The 17,530-nt window shown below is 27.9% G+C and overlaps 2 protein-coding genes across 2 annotated transcripts; both read right to left on the bottom strand.

Moving 5' to 3' along the window:
• Window positions 1-4,332: 4,332 nt before the first annotated feature.
• On the bottom strand, window positions 4,333-6,546 carry LOC124843579 (lysM domain receptor-like kinase 4). The gene has a single exon (XM_047320356.2). It carries the CDS (start codon window positions 6,421-6,423, stop codon window positions 4,546-4,548), a length of 1,878 nt encoding a protein of 625 aa, XP_047176312.2. The 5' UTR covers window positions 6,424-6,546; the 3' UTR covers window positions 4,333-4,545.
• Window positions 6,547-14,984: 8,438 nt separating this feature from the next.
• On the bottom strand, window positions 14,985-16,476 carry LOC124843582 (putative pectate lyase 4). Its single transcript, XM_047320357.1, has 4 exons — window positions 16,021-16,476; window positions 15,560-15,915; window positions 15,335-15,470; window positions 14,985-15,209 (listed from the first exon to the last, which is right to left on the bottom strand). Exons 1-4 carry the CDS (start codon window positions 16,474-16,476, stop codon window positions 14,985-14,987), a joined length of 1,173 nt encoding a protein of 390 aa, XP_047176313.1.
• Between the last annotated feature and the right edge of the window lie 1,054 nt (window positions 16,477-17,530).

Here is a 17,530-nt window from a genome sequence, read left to right on the forward strand (position 1 = left end):
CTCCTATTACGGAAAAAAATTTCGAAAGCTTTGATAGAGTCCAGGGAGAAATTTATTGGGAGTGCAGGAAGCAACAACCTCATAATCCGTTTTGACAATTTCTTTTCAAAAATCTAAATCAAAACAACTCAATTAAATGCAATTTTTTTAATATAATTTGTCATAAACTTCCACTAATTTATATGAGGCATAGCAATTGAGGCCTTGAATAAAAAAAATATATTTTATTTTATCTTTTTTAATCTATTATTTATATTATTAAAAACTTCATATTAACTAAAAAATTAATTTACAATAAAATATAAAATAGATTTCATCTTATTGAACTATGTTTATAAGAATAAATTAGATTTAAATTCATTATATGTATAATATAAGACATTTACATCCTAGTCAAGATCAATATTGATTATATAAGTTGCTTTAAGTGATTTATAAATTAGATTAATAAGAAAAATTAGGAGCTAGCAGATCCAAAAAAGCGAAGATGTGGAAATGTATAAATTACATTGATGAAATCATAAATAAATGTATTAAAGTTTTTTTGTATGTTGCCTAATTATTTTCATGCATATTAACCTATAATGTGCTCAATGTTTTATTATTGTTAATATTTATTTGAAAATAAATTGTCGTGACTGGCACTGTCAAAAGTGCATACCCAATGAGCCCCATTTTACAAGTGATTTTAGGCTCTCTTTTTTCTATTTATATTAACTTGTATTGGAATGAGTTCTGCCATACCATAAATTTAAGCATCTAAGAGAAGTCATGAAGTTGGTGAAACCCATCCATAGATCACGTGCCCTCCATGGTATGATGTTGATTTTTGTAATCATTTCTGAATTGGAAATAGAGTTATTCTATTTCTTAATTTTGGGGAAATTCAAATTAACCAATCTAATATGAGTCTTAATTTTTTGTATTCAACATTTAAAAAGTCTTCTTCAATGTTGTCTCTTTCACATTGTGGACTTCACTTGCAGAGGACTCTAGCTCTCTCGTTGATAGCACCATCACTTTAAGATATTTGTGGTCTAATAATAAATAAAAATAATTATAATTTTTTTAACTTTTATTTTAAAATTAAATGTATATTTTTTATATTTTATAAAAGTTCACTAACACAAAAAAGAACTATAATATTATCAATACAACATCTCTATGGGAAAAAACCAACGTAAAAAAATGATAGTGTTTTTTGTAAATAAAATGAAAAATTTGTCATTGATACCCCATTAAACAAATGTCAATGGTGATTTGAAATTGGTCCCCTTATATCTAACGCTTAAAAAACACACAATCTCAATCCATGTAACAACAGAATATAGAGTTACCTACTAAAGCTCCAATAGGATGTTGTGTGAACACAAAAGACTCATTTATAGATCATACTAACTACACAAGTCAATTTGAGTTATTGGTTGATGAAAATCCCCTGCTCATAATGGTCATAGGATAACAACTTAAAGGAAGGAAGATTATCCATGTTGCTCCACTATTGTCTTATAACGCGTGTGTGACGATTGATGGAATTCAAGATCCCCATTCTCGAGTGTTTATGCCAACTTCAGAAATTCAATTCGTGGGAAAGACCTTAGGCACATTTATAGTTTGGTATAAAGCATTGATCATGTTATACTTTGGCTCACCATAGGTACTATAATGTTATTCTTAGTATTTTTATCTTACCGTTTATAAATAAATGATCCATATTATTGAAAATGTTTATTTCAATTCTTCCATTTTGAAAAGTTGGTTGTGCGTCAATATATTATCCATGAAGATTATGACATGACAGATTAGAATATTGTCCTTTAGGAAACTTCTTGACGAAATTAAATAAGGTGAATAAACGACCGCTAGTGTTAGAGCGGAAGTTAAGAGTATTTGGCCTCTAATGTCATGTCTCATTGTACATTAATTTAAATGATGCACTAGAGATCATTAGGGGAGGCATGATGTTGAATATTTCAATCATACAACTATGGTGCATGTAAGATTTTTCATTGTATTCCATATTTAAATCTTAGAATTGGTACTCTTTAATTTATATTTAAGTATCTTATTATAGGTACATGAACATAGTCATTGTTGACCAAGGTTGAGCTTCCATGTATAGATTTATTGAACCTCAGACCATTCAGTCTTTTGGAAACACACTTGACCACAAACAAACTTATTTGTAAACATGGATGTCTGTGTCAAAAATATTGATATACCTTGCACCCTACCTTGATGGGTAGGTATTACTGAATGTAATATTTTATGAAGTATTTTTTATTATTGGACTAACTATTTGTGATTCATCGTAAGACTCATTGACAACTAATGGTCATCATTCCAAGACAAAGCAGAATTGTATGATTTTGATCCCTGCATAAGAAGATAAAACTTTATTTGAAATTCATGTTACAAACGTAAAGTGTTATTTTTTTTATATCATCTACTTAGTTATATTTACTAACCTATATTTCCAATTTAATTAGATTTATGGGTAAGCTCAAAGTACAACAAATTCAAGTATTATATTTAAAGGTTGAAACTAATTCATCTTAAAGTTATTAATTTTCGCATATCAATTTATAAAAACAATAATTTCAAATTAAAGATGATTGGACAAAGAAAATAATATATATATATATATATATATATATATATATATATATATTCACATATTAGAAATCGCATCAAATTTTAAACATTTTTCATATATAATGAAGTTGTGTTATTTTTCAAGGGTTCAAAAATTCATCACCAATAACGAATGATACTACGAAAAAAATAAGACAAGAGTGAACAATGTATTTACGATGAGTTATGATTCACAATAACATTAAGACTTTGCTTGAAAATTGTCTAATAAAAAATTTTGATTATGAAAATTTTAGTTTTATCTTAATAGTTTTAGTTTTGATAGCTCTTGTATTAATAGCTACATTTTGTGTTAATAAGTTTAGTTTTTTTGAGTTGTGTTGAAATATTTTCTGCTTTTCAAGTTAGGGTAAATTGTAACCGTAAATATAAACAAAATTTAAGAAAAAAAATGTAACCTTTGATATTTGTTAGTACATTAATAAACATTAAATATTATCCAATTTTAGTTTAAAATAGCATGTCAGTGTGTTGTGATAAGGGTCATTAAACGACGTCAAATTCTCAAATGATCAACATTCTTAAATATCTGTTTTCAACTTCAATGTGAATTTGATGTCTTCTTATATGTATTCAAAGTTTTTTCTAATTTCAAAAGTAAAAAAATAGCATATCACAAGTCACTCTTGTAGTAATGGTTATATAAATTATTCTTTCTAACAAACAAACTGTAGATAAAAATATATTATAATTTCCACTAAAATTTCATTTGTCACATTATATATTAGTTTATGATAAAATATTTATTTCATCAGCTTCAATCGCCATCTCCAATGTGATTGTGTGTCACATAAAGTCTCATGAGAGGTGAAATTATTATTTAAAGATTTAATCATATTTAAAATGATACTGCATTCATCATTTGTTAAATTAAAATCCATGACCTCCAACATAGAAATATACTACTACCATGTAAAATGTGTGTTGTTTATAAACTATGAAGAGTTAGTTCGATATATGTTTTCTGAATATAAGGTAACAAATTTCGCTTGTGGTATATGTTATAAATGAATAGAAATAATAACAGTCTCACACAACAAAATCATGCAACATTTTATCATTTTAACATGTCAGGATTGAATAAAAAGGGAAATTTGATTTGGAAGGTTATTTAGATGGCTTTAATGAAAAGTATATGAGATCATAGGAAACAACATGTTAAAAAATAAAAAGGTTGACGGGGTGGAAATATTTGCAAGTGCACAACTCAAAGCATGGGTTTGGATTGGAAACAAAATCCCAAAAGTTATTTTCTCATATTCCGATTGGTCAAAGAAATAATAATGACAATCAGAAAAGGTGAGAAGAGAAATACACTTTAAATAAACAAGCTCAACAAGTTTTGCCACTATAGCGCCCTATGATAGACCCATTGCATTTTCCAACGTTTTCCACTCTCATATATAGTATTGCACTATTTAGGATAGCTAATAATTTTGAAGCAAGAAGACATCTCGTATAATTCTCTAGTACAGTTTGTGTGGACCACTTCTATTACTCTTGTTTTAGTATCATTGTTTTAGTTTCACTCTTTTCACCCCTCACAAAAACGAAAATATCAGACAGAATTTATTGTCTAGTTATGATATCAAAACAATAAATATGCACCACACTGTCACTCACCTTCATATTTCAAAAATTATATACCATTGTATATAATATATATATATTCAAAAATTATGAACTTTAATTATATACTATATATATTGCTGAAGTTATTCCAAATTTTACAACTGAATTATTGAAGATAAAACTAGAGTTCCAAACACACTAAGACTACTATTCTACAGCATAATCGACGAAGAAAACAACAGAAGTTAACGGAAACACAGAAAATCGTTGGCTGATAGATGCTTCAACTGCTGTAACACCAAGAGGCTCACCGAAACTTTAGCTTCGTGGGACATTCATTGACCTTTCCCAACTCAATGAAGAATTCAGGGTTCTTGACAGAGATTGCACAATCTCAGGCACACTAGGACGACTTGCTGGATCATTCGATATGCAATTATCAATCATCTCAACCACAAACATACCAAGTTCAAATGGAAAATTTTCTCGCAAAGAGGGATCCACAAACTCCTTCAACCTCTCCTCACCAAGCATGACGCGCAAAACATGTGACAATTTTGTCTCGTCTTCTGTTACAATAGCAGCAGCCTCTTTTCCTGTGATCATTTCCAGCATCACTACCCCAAAAGCATACACAACAAGCTTTGTAGACACAAGACCGTGTTCCAAATACTCGGGAGCCATGTAGCCTCTTGTCCCAACAATGTGCCTAGTGGCAGGAAACTGGTCGTCCCCTCCTTCCACACGCCTCACAAGGCTTAAATTTGCGACCTTTCCTCTGAAGTCACCATCCAGAAGAATGTTAGTACTCTTAATATCCTTGTGGATATAAGGAGAACTGAAACTGTGAAGATAATCAAGTCCTGTGGCCACATCCAATGCAATCTGTATTCTCTGCGTCCAACTCAGAAACTTCCCATCCGCGTTGTTGAAGTAGATCCATTCACTCAAATCTCCATTAGCAGCATACTCATAAACAAAGTACCATCGTCCCTCGTGGAAGCTAACACCGGAAAGGCGTACAACATTAGAATGGTTGATTTTGCTCAGTATCTCCAACTCCTTTGTCACATCACCTTCTATCTTTTTAATTGCAGCCAAATCACCATTAATCACTCCGCGATAAACAGACCCTTTGATCCAGTGGCTAGGACTAAAGTTATCTGTTGCTCGCTTTAGGTCCTCAAAATCATAAACCTTGAACGATTGAGCTATGCCAGATATGATCTCTGACAATTTTTCATTTACACTCATTGGTGGTTTTTTCTTAGTTGCCTCAAAACTCTTTGACACTACCACCGACTCGTCTTCGTTTCTATTTTTTCTCCTGCGTGTGAAGAAAATGACAGCACAGAGAGCTGATGTTAAGGCAACAGCTCCTGCAACAACTCCAACAACAACATACACCCATGTTTTCTTTTGATGAGAAGAGGGGGGTGATGAGGGTGGTGGCGTAAGTTGAGCTGGAGAAACGGTTTGAGAACTTGAGGGCTTATCATGAAGGGGAATTAGAAGTGTAGTAAAGGGATAGATCATGGATTGTGTCAAAGTGAGGTTATTAGCCTCAAGAGCGGTCACAGAGCCAACACCAAATTTGTCAGCAATGAGGGAAACAGAATCACCCCAATTCACCAAGTAGCTTAAGAGGTACCTGATGCCTTTCTGGGTTTGGTTTTTTGTGGGGCAAGCACATCTGAGAGGCACTAGAAGTTTTCTGCCGGGGTATATGTTTGCTGGGTTTTGGTTTTGATTCTGCAAAGCTTGACATGTTGTGAGGCCCTCGAAAGTGTTGTTAGCAACCAAGAAGTAAGTTTCTGCATTCTGGAACACATAGGATGTGTTTGTTTGATAATACTCACCTGCACAGGAACAGTTGACCGGAACAAGCACCAACTTGTTTGTTTCGAAGGTGTCATTCAGGGAAACGGAATTTATTTTAGCAAGTTGGGAGGGGTCAGAACCCAATAAAGTAGATATTGTGGAGACAGAGTCGTAAATGGGTTGAGATCTGAAGGTAAGGAATGCTTGGCAGCTGTTTGCACCATTACAAGTGTATCCACGAATAGAGTTTCTGTTACCTCTTCGAGGGCATGCTACTGTTCCTAAACCAATATAAGGTTGCTGCCCCAGAATCAGAGAGAAGTTGTGAATCAAAACGGTGAAGATGATTATGGCAGTGAAGGGAAAGAGATGCATTGCTGTTGCAGACAGGAAAGGTGTAAAAAGGATTTCTCAGTGACTGCAATTATGAACAACTTATTTTTCTTTTGTACACACGCATGCCTAATCCTAGAAATTGTGTAGCACTTTATTAAATGATTTTGGGAGTGCATTTCCAATTTTGTTTTATGGAATTATTTGATCGATTGATGATGATTTCTGAGAGAAGCTAAATTCTGAGAAATAACCATTTTATTTTGTTTTTTCTCGTTGAAGTTGACTTGGAAGTTAAAAAAATTTCAAACAGGAGATTCGCTTGGATTGTTGTTGACTACACAGTGGATAGCTCTATTACTCAACAACACTTGGATTGGATTATACGTTTACCTTACTGTCTGTCTCATCACTTCACGGGAATAGAACTAAAAGAATCAATTAAAAAAAAAGGCAGAAAAAAGACAGCTTCAATTGACTGATATTAGGATAGCAATGTGGATAAAATCTGCGACTAATAATTAATATATGTGGATATTTATTATCTCTAATTCGCTGGTAGCGGATATTTTAATATCCGTTTATAAATGGGTCGGATACAGATATTATACTATTCGTATTCGCGAATACTCGCTATCTGTAAAATATAAAAATAAAAATATAATTTATATTTTATTAAGTTAACATTAATTTAGATTTTACAAGATTAAGTTTAATTAAAATTGAATTTAAATTTATATTTAATTTAATTTATATTATATTTTATATATTTTTTATAATTTTATTTTAATAATTTATTAAAATATTTTTTTTAAATATTTGCGAGTATCTGTATTTGCGGATTTTAAAATATCCGCAAACATTTTTTAAGCAAATATCCGTATTAATAAAGATTAGATAACGGGTGGATTTTTTTGTTGGATGAAGCATTCCTAACTGACGCGAATCAGTTGTTTATGTTTTGCTTATGTCTTCTGTGTGCGGCATTATTGGTTAACTCTCACTGATAATGTTTTATATTATAATAACATCTTTAAGCAACCCATTTTGCAATCCCTTTTTGTGTACACTTCGCAATTTCCACCGGCTAACGCGGATATGAGCTTTGATTCCTCTAAAGGAAGTTTTAAATTATGTTTTCGAACATCTTAAGTAATTATAAATTCTGTTCAAGCAACAACTACGAAGTTCAAGCTGAAAAATTCAATCACGCTAAAATATTGAAGAACGCATGCTTCGTTCCTAACCTCAAAAGTTCGAAGCTACTTTTAGTTGATAAAATATGAACGAGCCAATGGTACTTCCGTTTATTTCAAATGGAATTGATAATTGATTTTATTTTGTTTTTTTATTGAAATTATTATTATTATTATTTTTAGATAATTAAGATTTTTATTTAATAAATAAAAAATAGAAATATTTTTTTATTATTTGTAAAAATATTGTGTAAATCACGAAATATTGAATAATATATCAACAAAATTAATTATCAATAAATTGAATTATTTCAATTATAAAAATCAATTAAATTGAAATCTTAAAGATGAAATAACATTTCAATAAAATTAGTTGTCAATAAATTTAATTATTTCAATTTAAAAATCTAGTACAAATTTTTAGATGTAATCTAATTAGAGCAAATTCGCTAGATCTTATAAATAAAAGACTTGACAAAACTAAAAAAACACATCCTTAAAGTATAAGAAACTAACTATAAGATAATAAAACAAAGCTCGTTCTGAAAGCATTACTCATTATTCTTTTATTCTTTTTTAGTGTTTCGAATATATAAAGATAATAATTCTTGAGAATTTGACATAATCTTTCTTAATTAAAACAAAAGATAATAAAGAATATAACTTGAAAGAGTATTCCTTAGTTTTGTTTTAAATTGCCAATAATTTATCATCAGCATTCTTATGGGTGTATATTACTATGAAAGGTGACTGTAATTATTATCACCCTTACAATATTATTTAAATCTTTAAGTTAAATACTTTTTAGTCTTGAAAGTGAAATTAAATTTTATTTATGTCTCAAACTTTAATATAATTTTATCTTAAATTTTAAAAATAAATAAATATATTATTTAATCTAATAATAACATTAAAATTTTTACACATATTAAAAAATATTTTATATTAACATTAAAGCTGAAACATATTAAATGATGTAAATAGTTTAAATGTTAGCTTGACACAACAAAATTTTATATAATTAGGTTATAATGATTATATATATTCATATTTAAAATTTGATTACGCAGCTCAAGACAAAAAAAAAATTAATATAAAATAATAACTTAGAATGGTATTAGATTTATTCTCCTTATTGTCGAATATTAAAGCAATCTATGTGAGAAAATTCTAAAAAAATAATAATTAATAGTACGTGAGAGCGTAAGTCATTTTGGAATAAATTAGATATGTTAAAGTGAAGAATACTATTTTATTTTATTTGAAGTAAAATAGTTTTCATCAAATGAGTTAAATTAAATGGTGTTGATTGAACGGGAAAGTTATTATAATATTAGTAACACGGTTGGCAAGATTCATGTTTTAATAATTTATTGTCAAAATATTTAATTAAAATAATGTAGAGACTCACTTACATTATTTTTAATTATTACTATTATCTACAATAAAACTCGCAAGTAATTCGTCGTGTATGTACACGTATATGTCTTAGATATCTCTGATTAAATAAATTCTTTTAAAAAGTTATCTAATCAATAATTTAAGTATATACATTAACTCGTGGATACGAGTGTTGTACTAGTTAATATATACATTTGATTGATATATATTTGTTTGGTTAAGTGAAAAACTATATGGCTTAATCTAAATCATATTTTAGAGGGACAAAAAAATATTAGTCTAACTTAGCTTTGCCGTGATCAAATAAGATATTTTTGATCAATTTAAGAATAATAAAAAATAACTCTAAACTTAAATGAGATATAAAGATACATTAATTTTTAAAATTAAATCCATGTGTAATGACTTTATATATAAATTTTAAGAAAACAATATATTATTTAGTTTTTAATCATGATTTTTAAAAACGGAAAAATATAAGTTTATCGACTCCACCTAAACTGATTTGGAGTATAAATTATATCCGACAATATAAAAGCTTATCTGCAATTTGAATCGTTCTTTCAATTTTGATATTGCTCGTTTTACCAGATCAATGTATCACGTTAGAACTATTTTCTCAATATATATATATTCATAAGATCAGAAATTATAGTCCTGCGTAATAGGTTTTCTTCATTTTTATCATTTTAAAATGAAGGTTAGGTGGAATGGCTGATTCAAAAAGTTATTTTATTTTTCTTTGCAACTTCCTCGTAATGAAAAACTATGACTAAACTGAATTAAATAATAGAGTAGATTATATCATCATTTTCAATCAAGTAATTTTAATTAGAATGGTCGCACTACTAATTTTTACAACAGTCCCAGTCCCACATTAATTTATTAAAGCTCAAAATGTAAGTAATTCATTCATATAAACAAATTTTATTTATTTATTTTACTTAATAAAAAAGCTTATCTCTTGACCCTTTAAATTTTTGAATGAGTGTATTGCAAAATTGACTTCCTATTTACGTGTAGAAAGAGTTCAGCAAAAAGCTCATGCACATAATTTGATGAGTTGAAGGAATTGTTTCCTTCAGAAATTAACCATGAAAAGTATGTACTTGTGGTCATCATTTTCTATTACTATCACTGTTGGTATTGCCTTGCACCAATCTAAACAAACAACGTATAATAAAAGTTAATTAAATTCTAAAACAAGGTTGTTAACTAGAGCTTTGGTTAAATCACTAGTGATTATTTTCATATATTTCCAGGTATTACTGTTGCAATTACAACTTCAATGTATTTCACTATTAATTATTTAACTAATAACTCATTTACATTATCTAAATTTTAAATACAGTAAAATTATTCAAATTACAAATATATTTACTATAATAAGAACTTTTTTATTGATTATTTTGAATGTTGAATCAATATAAATGCCAATCCTTAGAACCAGTTATATTTGACATATGTCACATTCGCATCCATGTGAAAATTACATTAATTATGATTATGATTAATTCTACATGATTTGTCACCACATCTGAAAGGTTATGGATGAAGGAAAATATTAGAAAGAAGAAAAACATTTAGTCTTTATAAAGCTGATGATTAAAGAAAGAGTGAAAAAAATAAAGACATTGAATGAAAAAAAAGGACAAATATACGAAGGTATAAGAATTTTGAAATATATATATATATATATATATATATATATATATATATATATATTAAAGAACATAAACATTTTTATTAAGTTGGAAATTCTTCGTTTTATACACACGTTGAATTTTCTTTTACTAGAAAGATCTCTTAAGGAATGAAATGTTTATCAAACATAAAACTAAATTAACTCTAGTAGTTAGTTTAATTGATAACTCTAATAAGTTTATTTATAAGAAAGTTCTGACTCTAACTACTCTTCATGATTTAAATATTTTGATTCGTTTTACTGTTTGGTTAAAGATTAAATCTAAAATATTTCTTAAGAGATATAAATATCAAATTATTTGTGTTAACCAATACTAAAAAGATTTTGGTACGCTTTACATTATTTGAAAGTATAGTTGGCTAAAAATGCATTTTGAAATTGGTGGTGACTTTATCTATTATCTAAAATATAGGAGCATATCATACTTACTTACATTAAGGAGTGAAATAAACATTATAGTTGAAGAGAAAGATTAGAGAGTTGATATTGTGTAAATAAAAATGTTAACTATGATAATTATTGAAGTGTCATACATCTCTAGGTTGTTATCAAATATATCATGAGATGACGAAACATAAAGACATTAAATAGCTGTGAGAGACATTATTGAGAGACATTATTGAGTCTGGAAATGTCATCAAAATCAAGAAGATAGCATTGGAGGAGAATCTCACAAATCTATTTATAAAGTCTTTGTTAAAATTAATTTTTCGTTTGAGGATAAAGGAAGTTGAGAATTGTGATAATATGCTCTACATCATATTTAATTGATGATTTACTGAAAAACTTAACCAATCAATTTAGAATGACTGAGGTAATAATAAATTTTATTATTGTTTGGCATGAATTGAAGTCATATATCGACTAGAGATAAGACTAAATTATAATATATGAGTGAGGTGCAAACCTCACGTTATAAGTCAGTTTTGTGGGGTTGAGTTAGGTTTAAAACCCACTTTTTAATATGGTATCAGAGTCATGGTTAGAGCCTATCCTAGCGAGTTCTATGTGGACATTCTATTATTCTATTCCACCCATTATCGGACTACTATCGGACCATCCAAGCGTGAAGGGAGTGTATTGGAAGTCTCACATCGACTAGAGATAAGGCCAAATTATAATATATAAGTGAGATACAAACCTGACCTTACAAGTCGGTTTTGTGAGGTTGAATTAGCTTTAAAGTTCACTTCTAATATAGTATCAAAGCTATGGTTAGAACTTATCCTAGCGAGTTCTAAGTGGATATTTTATTTTTCTATTTCACCCACGGTTATCGGATCACATAATCCACTTTGCAATAAGTAAATTATTTTATTTTCAAACTTAAATTTATTTTTTATTGTTATGATATAAAAGTATTTGCATTAATCTCCTACTTAAAAGAATATCGTTAATCAGAGGCTTCACTTCGGTCTGATTTCTGACTTTGAATCGTTAGTAAAATAAACATTAAAACCATTATTTTAGTACTCTTGAGAAAGATATTGTTGTAAATTTCTTACATAGGATGTTCGTGCTTCTCACGAAATATCTTTACAATCGAAGACAGTACTTGTCCATGGTCATAGTCAACTTAATAGCTATATTGTAATGGGAAAGTAATTATAATGGTTTTATTCAACCAAAGAAAATCAGTGCAGGAATTGCATAACTTAAGGTGAGATATTCAAAATCAACCAATCCTGTCGTTGACGATACAGACAAATGAACATAAAGCTGAAAATAGAACACAGCCACAGTATTTGACTACAATCAACGTCCTCAAGAAATTACAAAATCGTTTCCGCGTTTGTTCAGTTCCAATAATTCATAAAGTGGGTAGAGCTTTGCCTTAAGAGTTTCTTTTTGTGGTATTTTTACGGAATATGTTTTTTTTAAATAACTAAATGAATAAAGTTTATAAAAAATATAAAAATAATAATAATAAATTGTGCATAAAAGGCGATTCATTTTCAGTTCTATAAATACAGTTATATTTTTTCAAAAACAATAATAAATTAAAGTTTTCATTAAAAATAATTTTAATTTACTGCATCATTATAATAAAACCAAATCATATGAAAAAACACTACTTTAATTTAAATGAAAGTTATATTTTGATAATTATAGTAATATTAACACTATTTAGTGTAATTATAGTAACAATAATAAATGTCACACAATAATAGTTTTATAATAATTATATTTGACATAGAATAATAATATCATCAATTTTTTGTTATTAATATTATCATAACTATTTTAGTTATCATAATAAAACTAAAATCTTTTGAAGAAGAACGAGTTGAAGTAGTGTTTCTTCATATAATTTTTTTTCTTAAATAGAGATTATGTTTGCAAAAATGATCTATGTAAAATGAAGTCATTTTTTCACTTGAGTGGATTTGAGGGAGAGTAATTGAAGGGATTTGAGAGAATTTGAAAATAATTTTTTTTGTTGATTATTTGAGTGAATTTGGAGGTAAATGAGATTGGATTTGGAAGTAAATTTTTTTAATATGTCACGTCAATCAAATCCTAGACTAATTCTCACAAACTTTACTTCCAAATTCATTCTCACTTACCTCCAAATTAACTCAAATAAACAACAAAAAAAATTATTTTCAAATCTTCTCAAATCCCCTCAATTACTCTTCCTCAAATTCACTCAAGTGAACAAGGCAAGTTTCTTAACTTGTACTCATTTTAGTAATTTAGAAAAGGTACACTAATTTGGTTAAAACACCATTTTTAATGTGATGGAACTTCTTTGTGTGTGGGTTTACAAAAAATTCATATATAAATAAAAACATTTTTTAATTTTAATATATTTTATTAACATTCTCAAATTTTTGTATACACATTATTTTGCCACTTTCAAAATATTCTTCGAAAGTTCACTAATCATATGTCAAAATTATAACATTTTAATTTTATTATATAAGACGAAAAAGATGGATAATAATTGGCTCTAACACAAAAAAGTGTCATGGAAGCTTAAGGAGATTTGCCTTCCCATAAATTGAACATTTTTCACTGTCCTTAAAAAATAGTTTTTAAATTGCATAGTCATTATTTTTTTACTTTAGGATTTCATAATATACATGAAAGTTAATTTGATTTAATAAAATGTTTTTTTTTTGTTATTTTTAGATTATGTAATTTGAAAATCATTTTTTACATTGAAAGAAACTTATAGATTATATTACTTTTAAATTGTGTGATTTTAAAGTTTTTTATTTATTTATTTTCGGTGTACGTAATTTAAAAAAACATTTTTTTCATAAAAAAATAATTAAATTGTGTATAATGTATAAGTTCCTTTTAGATTACACAATAAGGGGCAGCATCAAGCGACGCAATTTAGTCTTTCAACCATTCTCAATGGGATGAGCATGAAATCTATGGGGTACAAAAAAAAATAACCGGTTTAATTATGTCCAAATTTGAAAGCCCAAATCAGACTCGTCCAAATTGGATAGGATGGATTATTTTTTCATATGGAAAGTTTATATATTTTTCCGCTTATACAATAAATTCTATGAGGGGGTTTAAACTTCATTGTGTGAATAAAATAAATCGTAAGTATAACAATTTGAATAATAGTTAAGAAAAGAAAAATGATAAACTCACCGGATTGCACAAACAGAGACAAATACATTGGTTGGTTACACTTTTGTTCTTATCACTTCATTGTTTTAGATCGAATACAAATCATGAATTGTATCTGTTAAAGTTTTAGTTGTATGATTCGTGTAAACTACGCTTTATAACAATTAGAAGTTCTCTTATGAAAACTTTACAAATAAAGAATGAGCAAAAACTTATATAATTAATAAATAACGAGACATTTAAATACATTTATCAACCATTAATTATTATATATAAAAACAAAAATTCTATTTAATTAAAAAAAGTTATTCTATAAGAAAATATTTAGTGTTATTAGTTAAACCTAGTCAAATAACTTTTAGAAAGTTTGTTAAGTAAATTTAAGCGTAATAATGGACCTCTTACTATGAAAAGGATATAGTTATACATCTTACATATTTGAATATTCACATTTTGCTCAAATTTTTAAAGATAAAATAGATATAAATTATTTATACATGTATAAGTTTTCTTCTTTATATATAATTATTATATCTCTTCCTAAAGTTATTTACTACTAAAATAGGTAAGAAAAAATATATATCATATATTCATAGATGAAAAAATGATTTTATAATACAATAGAATGTTAATACATTTGGGGAGTAATGAACTTCTCATTATTTAATGTGATAAATGTCAAATTATTTTAAAGATTCTTTTACTTATCAACATAGAAATGTTTTAGTGCATCGTAAGACACCTGATGAACGAGTTAATAATCTCACATACTTGACATTAGCAATATTAAAACGTTGTTCTTCACTATAGTTTGGTTTTAGCACTTGTCCTCCTTTTGTCATTGTGAAAGAAGCTCCATTCTCAAATGCATCTTTCACTGAATAAAACTCCCATGCATCTCCATTTGTGTGGCTATTCTTTCTCCATGTTACCTTCATGCATTAAATCAATAAAAAAAATATTACAAAAGTGATTTCTTCATACATATCCAACTTTTGTGATGTGTAATTAATTGAATACTATAAGTAGTTGAAATGGAAAAACTAAAATTGCATACCTCCTTACTCCCTTCTGTTGGTGCTATAAAGAGATTAGCTTCACTTTTGAGACTAGGTCTCATACTTCCACCAATGGCATATTGCACCCATCCTAAGTAAAGATTGTTGACTACATGTGCATACCCATGACGAATCCTAACATTTTTTTTATTTAGGAGCAAAAATAAAATTGTGAAATTTATTTAAATTTGTGTATATTATGTACTAATTGAATAATTAATTACCTGGGCATGCGTTGATTGCAATTAGGTCCGAAGTGGTTGTATATAATGGTCACCTTCATGTTTTGGTCTCTTATATAACCATCATCATGTCCAAGAAGCATAACTTTGTCTTGATTTCTAAACCAATTATTAGATATAGTCACATTAGTTGAACCCCGTGTTACATCAAGTAAGCCATCTTGACAATTGTAAAGTGTATTGTGATCAATCCAAATATTTGAAGCAGTAATCAATCTTATTGCATCTCCATCTACATGGCCCAAAGAAATCACCTTTCCTTCAGGTCCCATCACAACCCCTGGAGCTTGAGGTTTGCAATGATGAAGTCGAATGTTATGGATGATTACATTTGTGGCCTAAAATATAAATAAATAAATAAATGAAAAATTGTATAAAAGAAATTAGAAAAGATGTGAATGCATACACCTTTTGTCACAAGCAACAAATTAGTGAATGATTACCTTAAAGATCATTAAACATGCATTTTCAGCAATGTCAACATTAACGCCTCGACCATCAATGGTTGTAAAACTACTAATAAGAAGGGGTCTTTCGAGTCTAATATGCATGTCTCTTTGGAATGTGATCCAAACTTTACGTTGAATTACAGAAGCTCCATATCTCAAGGTACCAGGTTTAGGGTTTATAGGATCATCACTAGGGTCAATAACTTTATAACGAACGAGGTCTTTACCAATGTTGCTTGTCATTTTACCTGTGTAGCCAATAGAACATGTTGCTAGTTGAGGTCGATTCATCCTCCATACATGATTCAATCTCCAACATCGATCAATCACATTCATTTTCAATCCATCTATTTTAGATTGTTTTGCAACACCAAAGTTTGGAATGAAGACAACAACAATAACAGCTAAAGCAAAATGCCAATAATTAAAATTGATATTGTAAGATATCATTGTAAATGACAATTATTCTTAATATATGTGAGTTATAAAAAGAATATAGAAAAGAAAGAGAGAATGTGTGATAGTATAATTTGAAACAAAATGTAATATGAAAAGTGATTATATAGAAAAATATTATTTTGAAAGTTAGTTTAAGTTGTTTTCGCAAGCTATGTCCAATGGATATTTCATACTAAAAAAAACTATCAATAGAAATAAGTAACTATGTTTGCTTAATTAATTTTAAATGTTAACCTTAAGTTATAACAACTACCTAAATTTTACAACCACAGAAGTAAATTTAGAAATTCAAGTATATTAATTGTTAGAAATCCAACATAAACTATAAATAAGACAAATTTAAGGTATATAAACATGTGCAAACCTTACATTACAAGTTGTTTTTGTATAAGTTTGAATTTATTGTAGTGAAAATTGTTTTTTGTTAGACCTATCGTGTCATCCATTATCAAGCCTAATCTCATACTCAATACTTAAGATGTATATGTCTAAATGTGCGAGGTGTGTTTGAGATTTTACATCGACTAAAGATAAGATAAAGTTATATCCTAAGTAGATACAAATATGAAAATCTCATCTTATAAATTTGTTTTATAAAATTGAATTAAATTTAAATTTAAATTCTTAATAATAATGATTTTTCATATGTTAAAATTTAATTTGAAATTCATTAAACAAGAGTTTAATATTAATTTAACATCCTATGAAATTATATATCTTGTCACTTTCTTATTACGAGGCTATATTACTCACATTTGTTATATTTACATTTGTTTTATATATACATAAGTGTTATATTTGTTAAAATCATATTTCTCTATATTAATGGAATAATTTCATTAATTTTATAACAGCCTACTAAGCAAAATAATATTTTAATAAACATTGTTAAACACAATTCATTTTGATAATTAAAAAATAGAAAATACAGCAACAAAAATAAAAACAAATATAATATTGCAAAAGAGACATGTTCTAAGACTCACATTAAGAAAAAGTGAAAAAGTGATAAAGTGAAGTGTTATATACAGATTTAAAGTCATAA

The sequence above is a fragment of the Vigna umbellata genome, chromosome 10 (genome assembly GCF_029865625.1).
Source record: "Vigna umbellata cultivar VRB3 chromosome 10, Vumbellata_1.0, whole genome shotgun sequence".
Taxonomy (NCBI): domain Eukaryota; kingdom Viridiplantae; phylum Streptophyta; class Magnoliopsida; order Fabales; family Fabaceae; genus Vigna; species Vigna umbellata.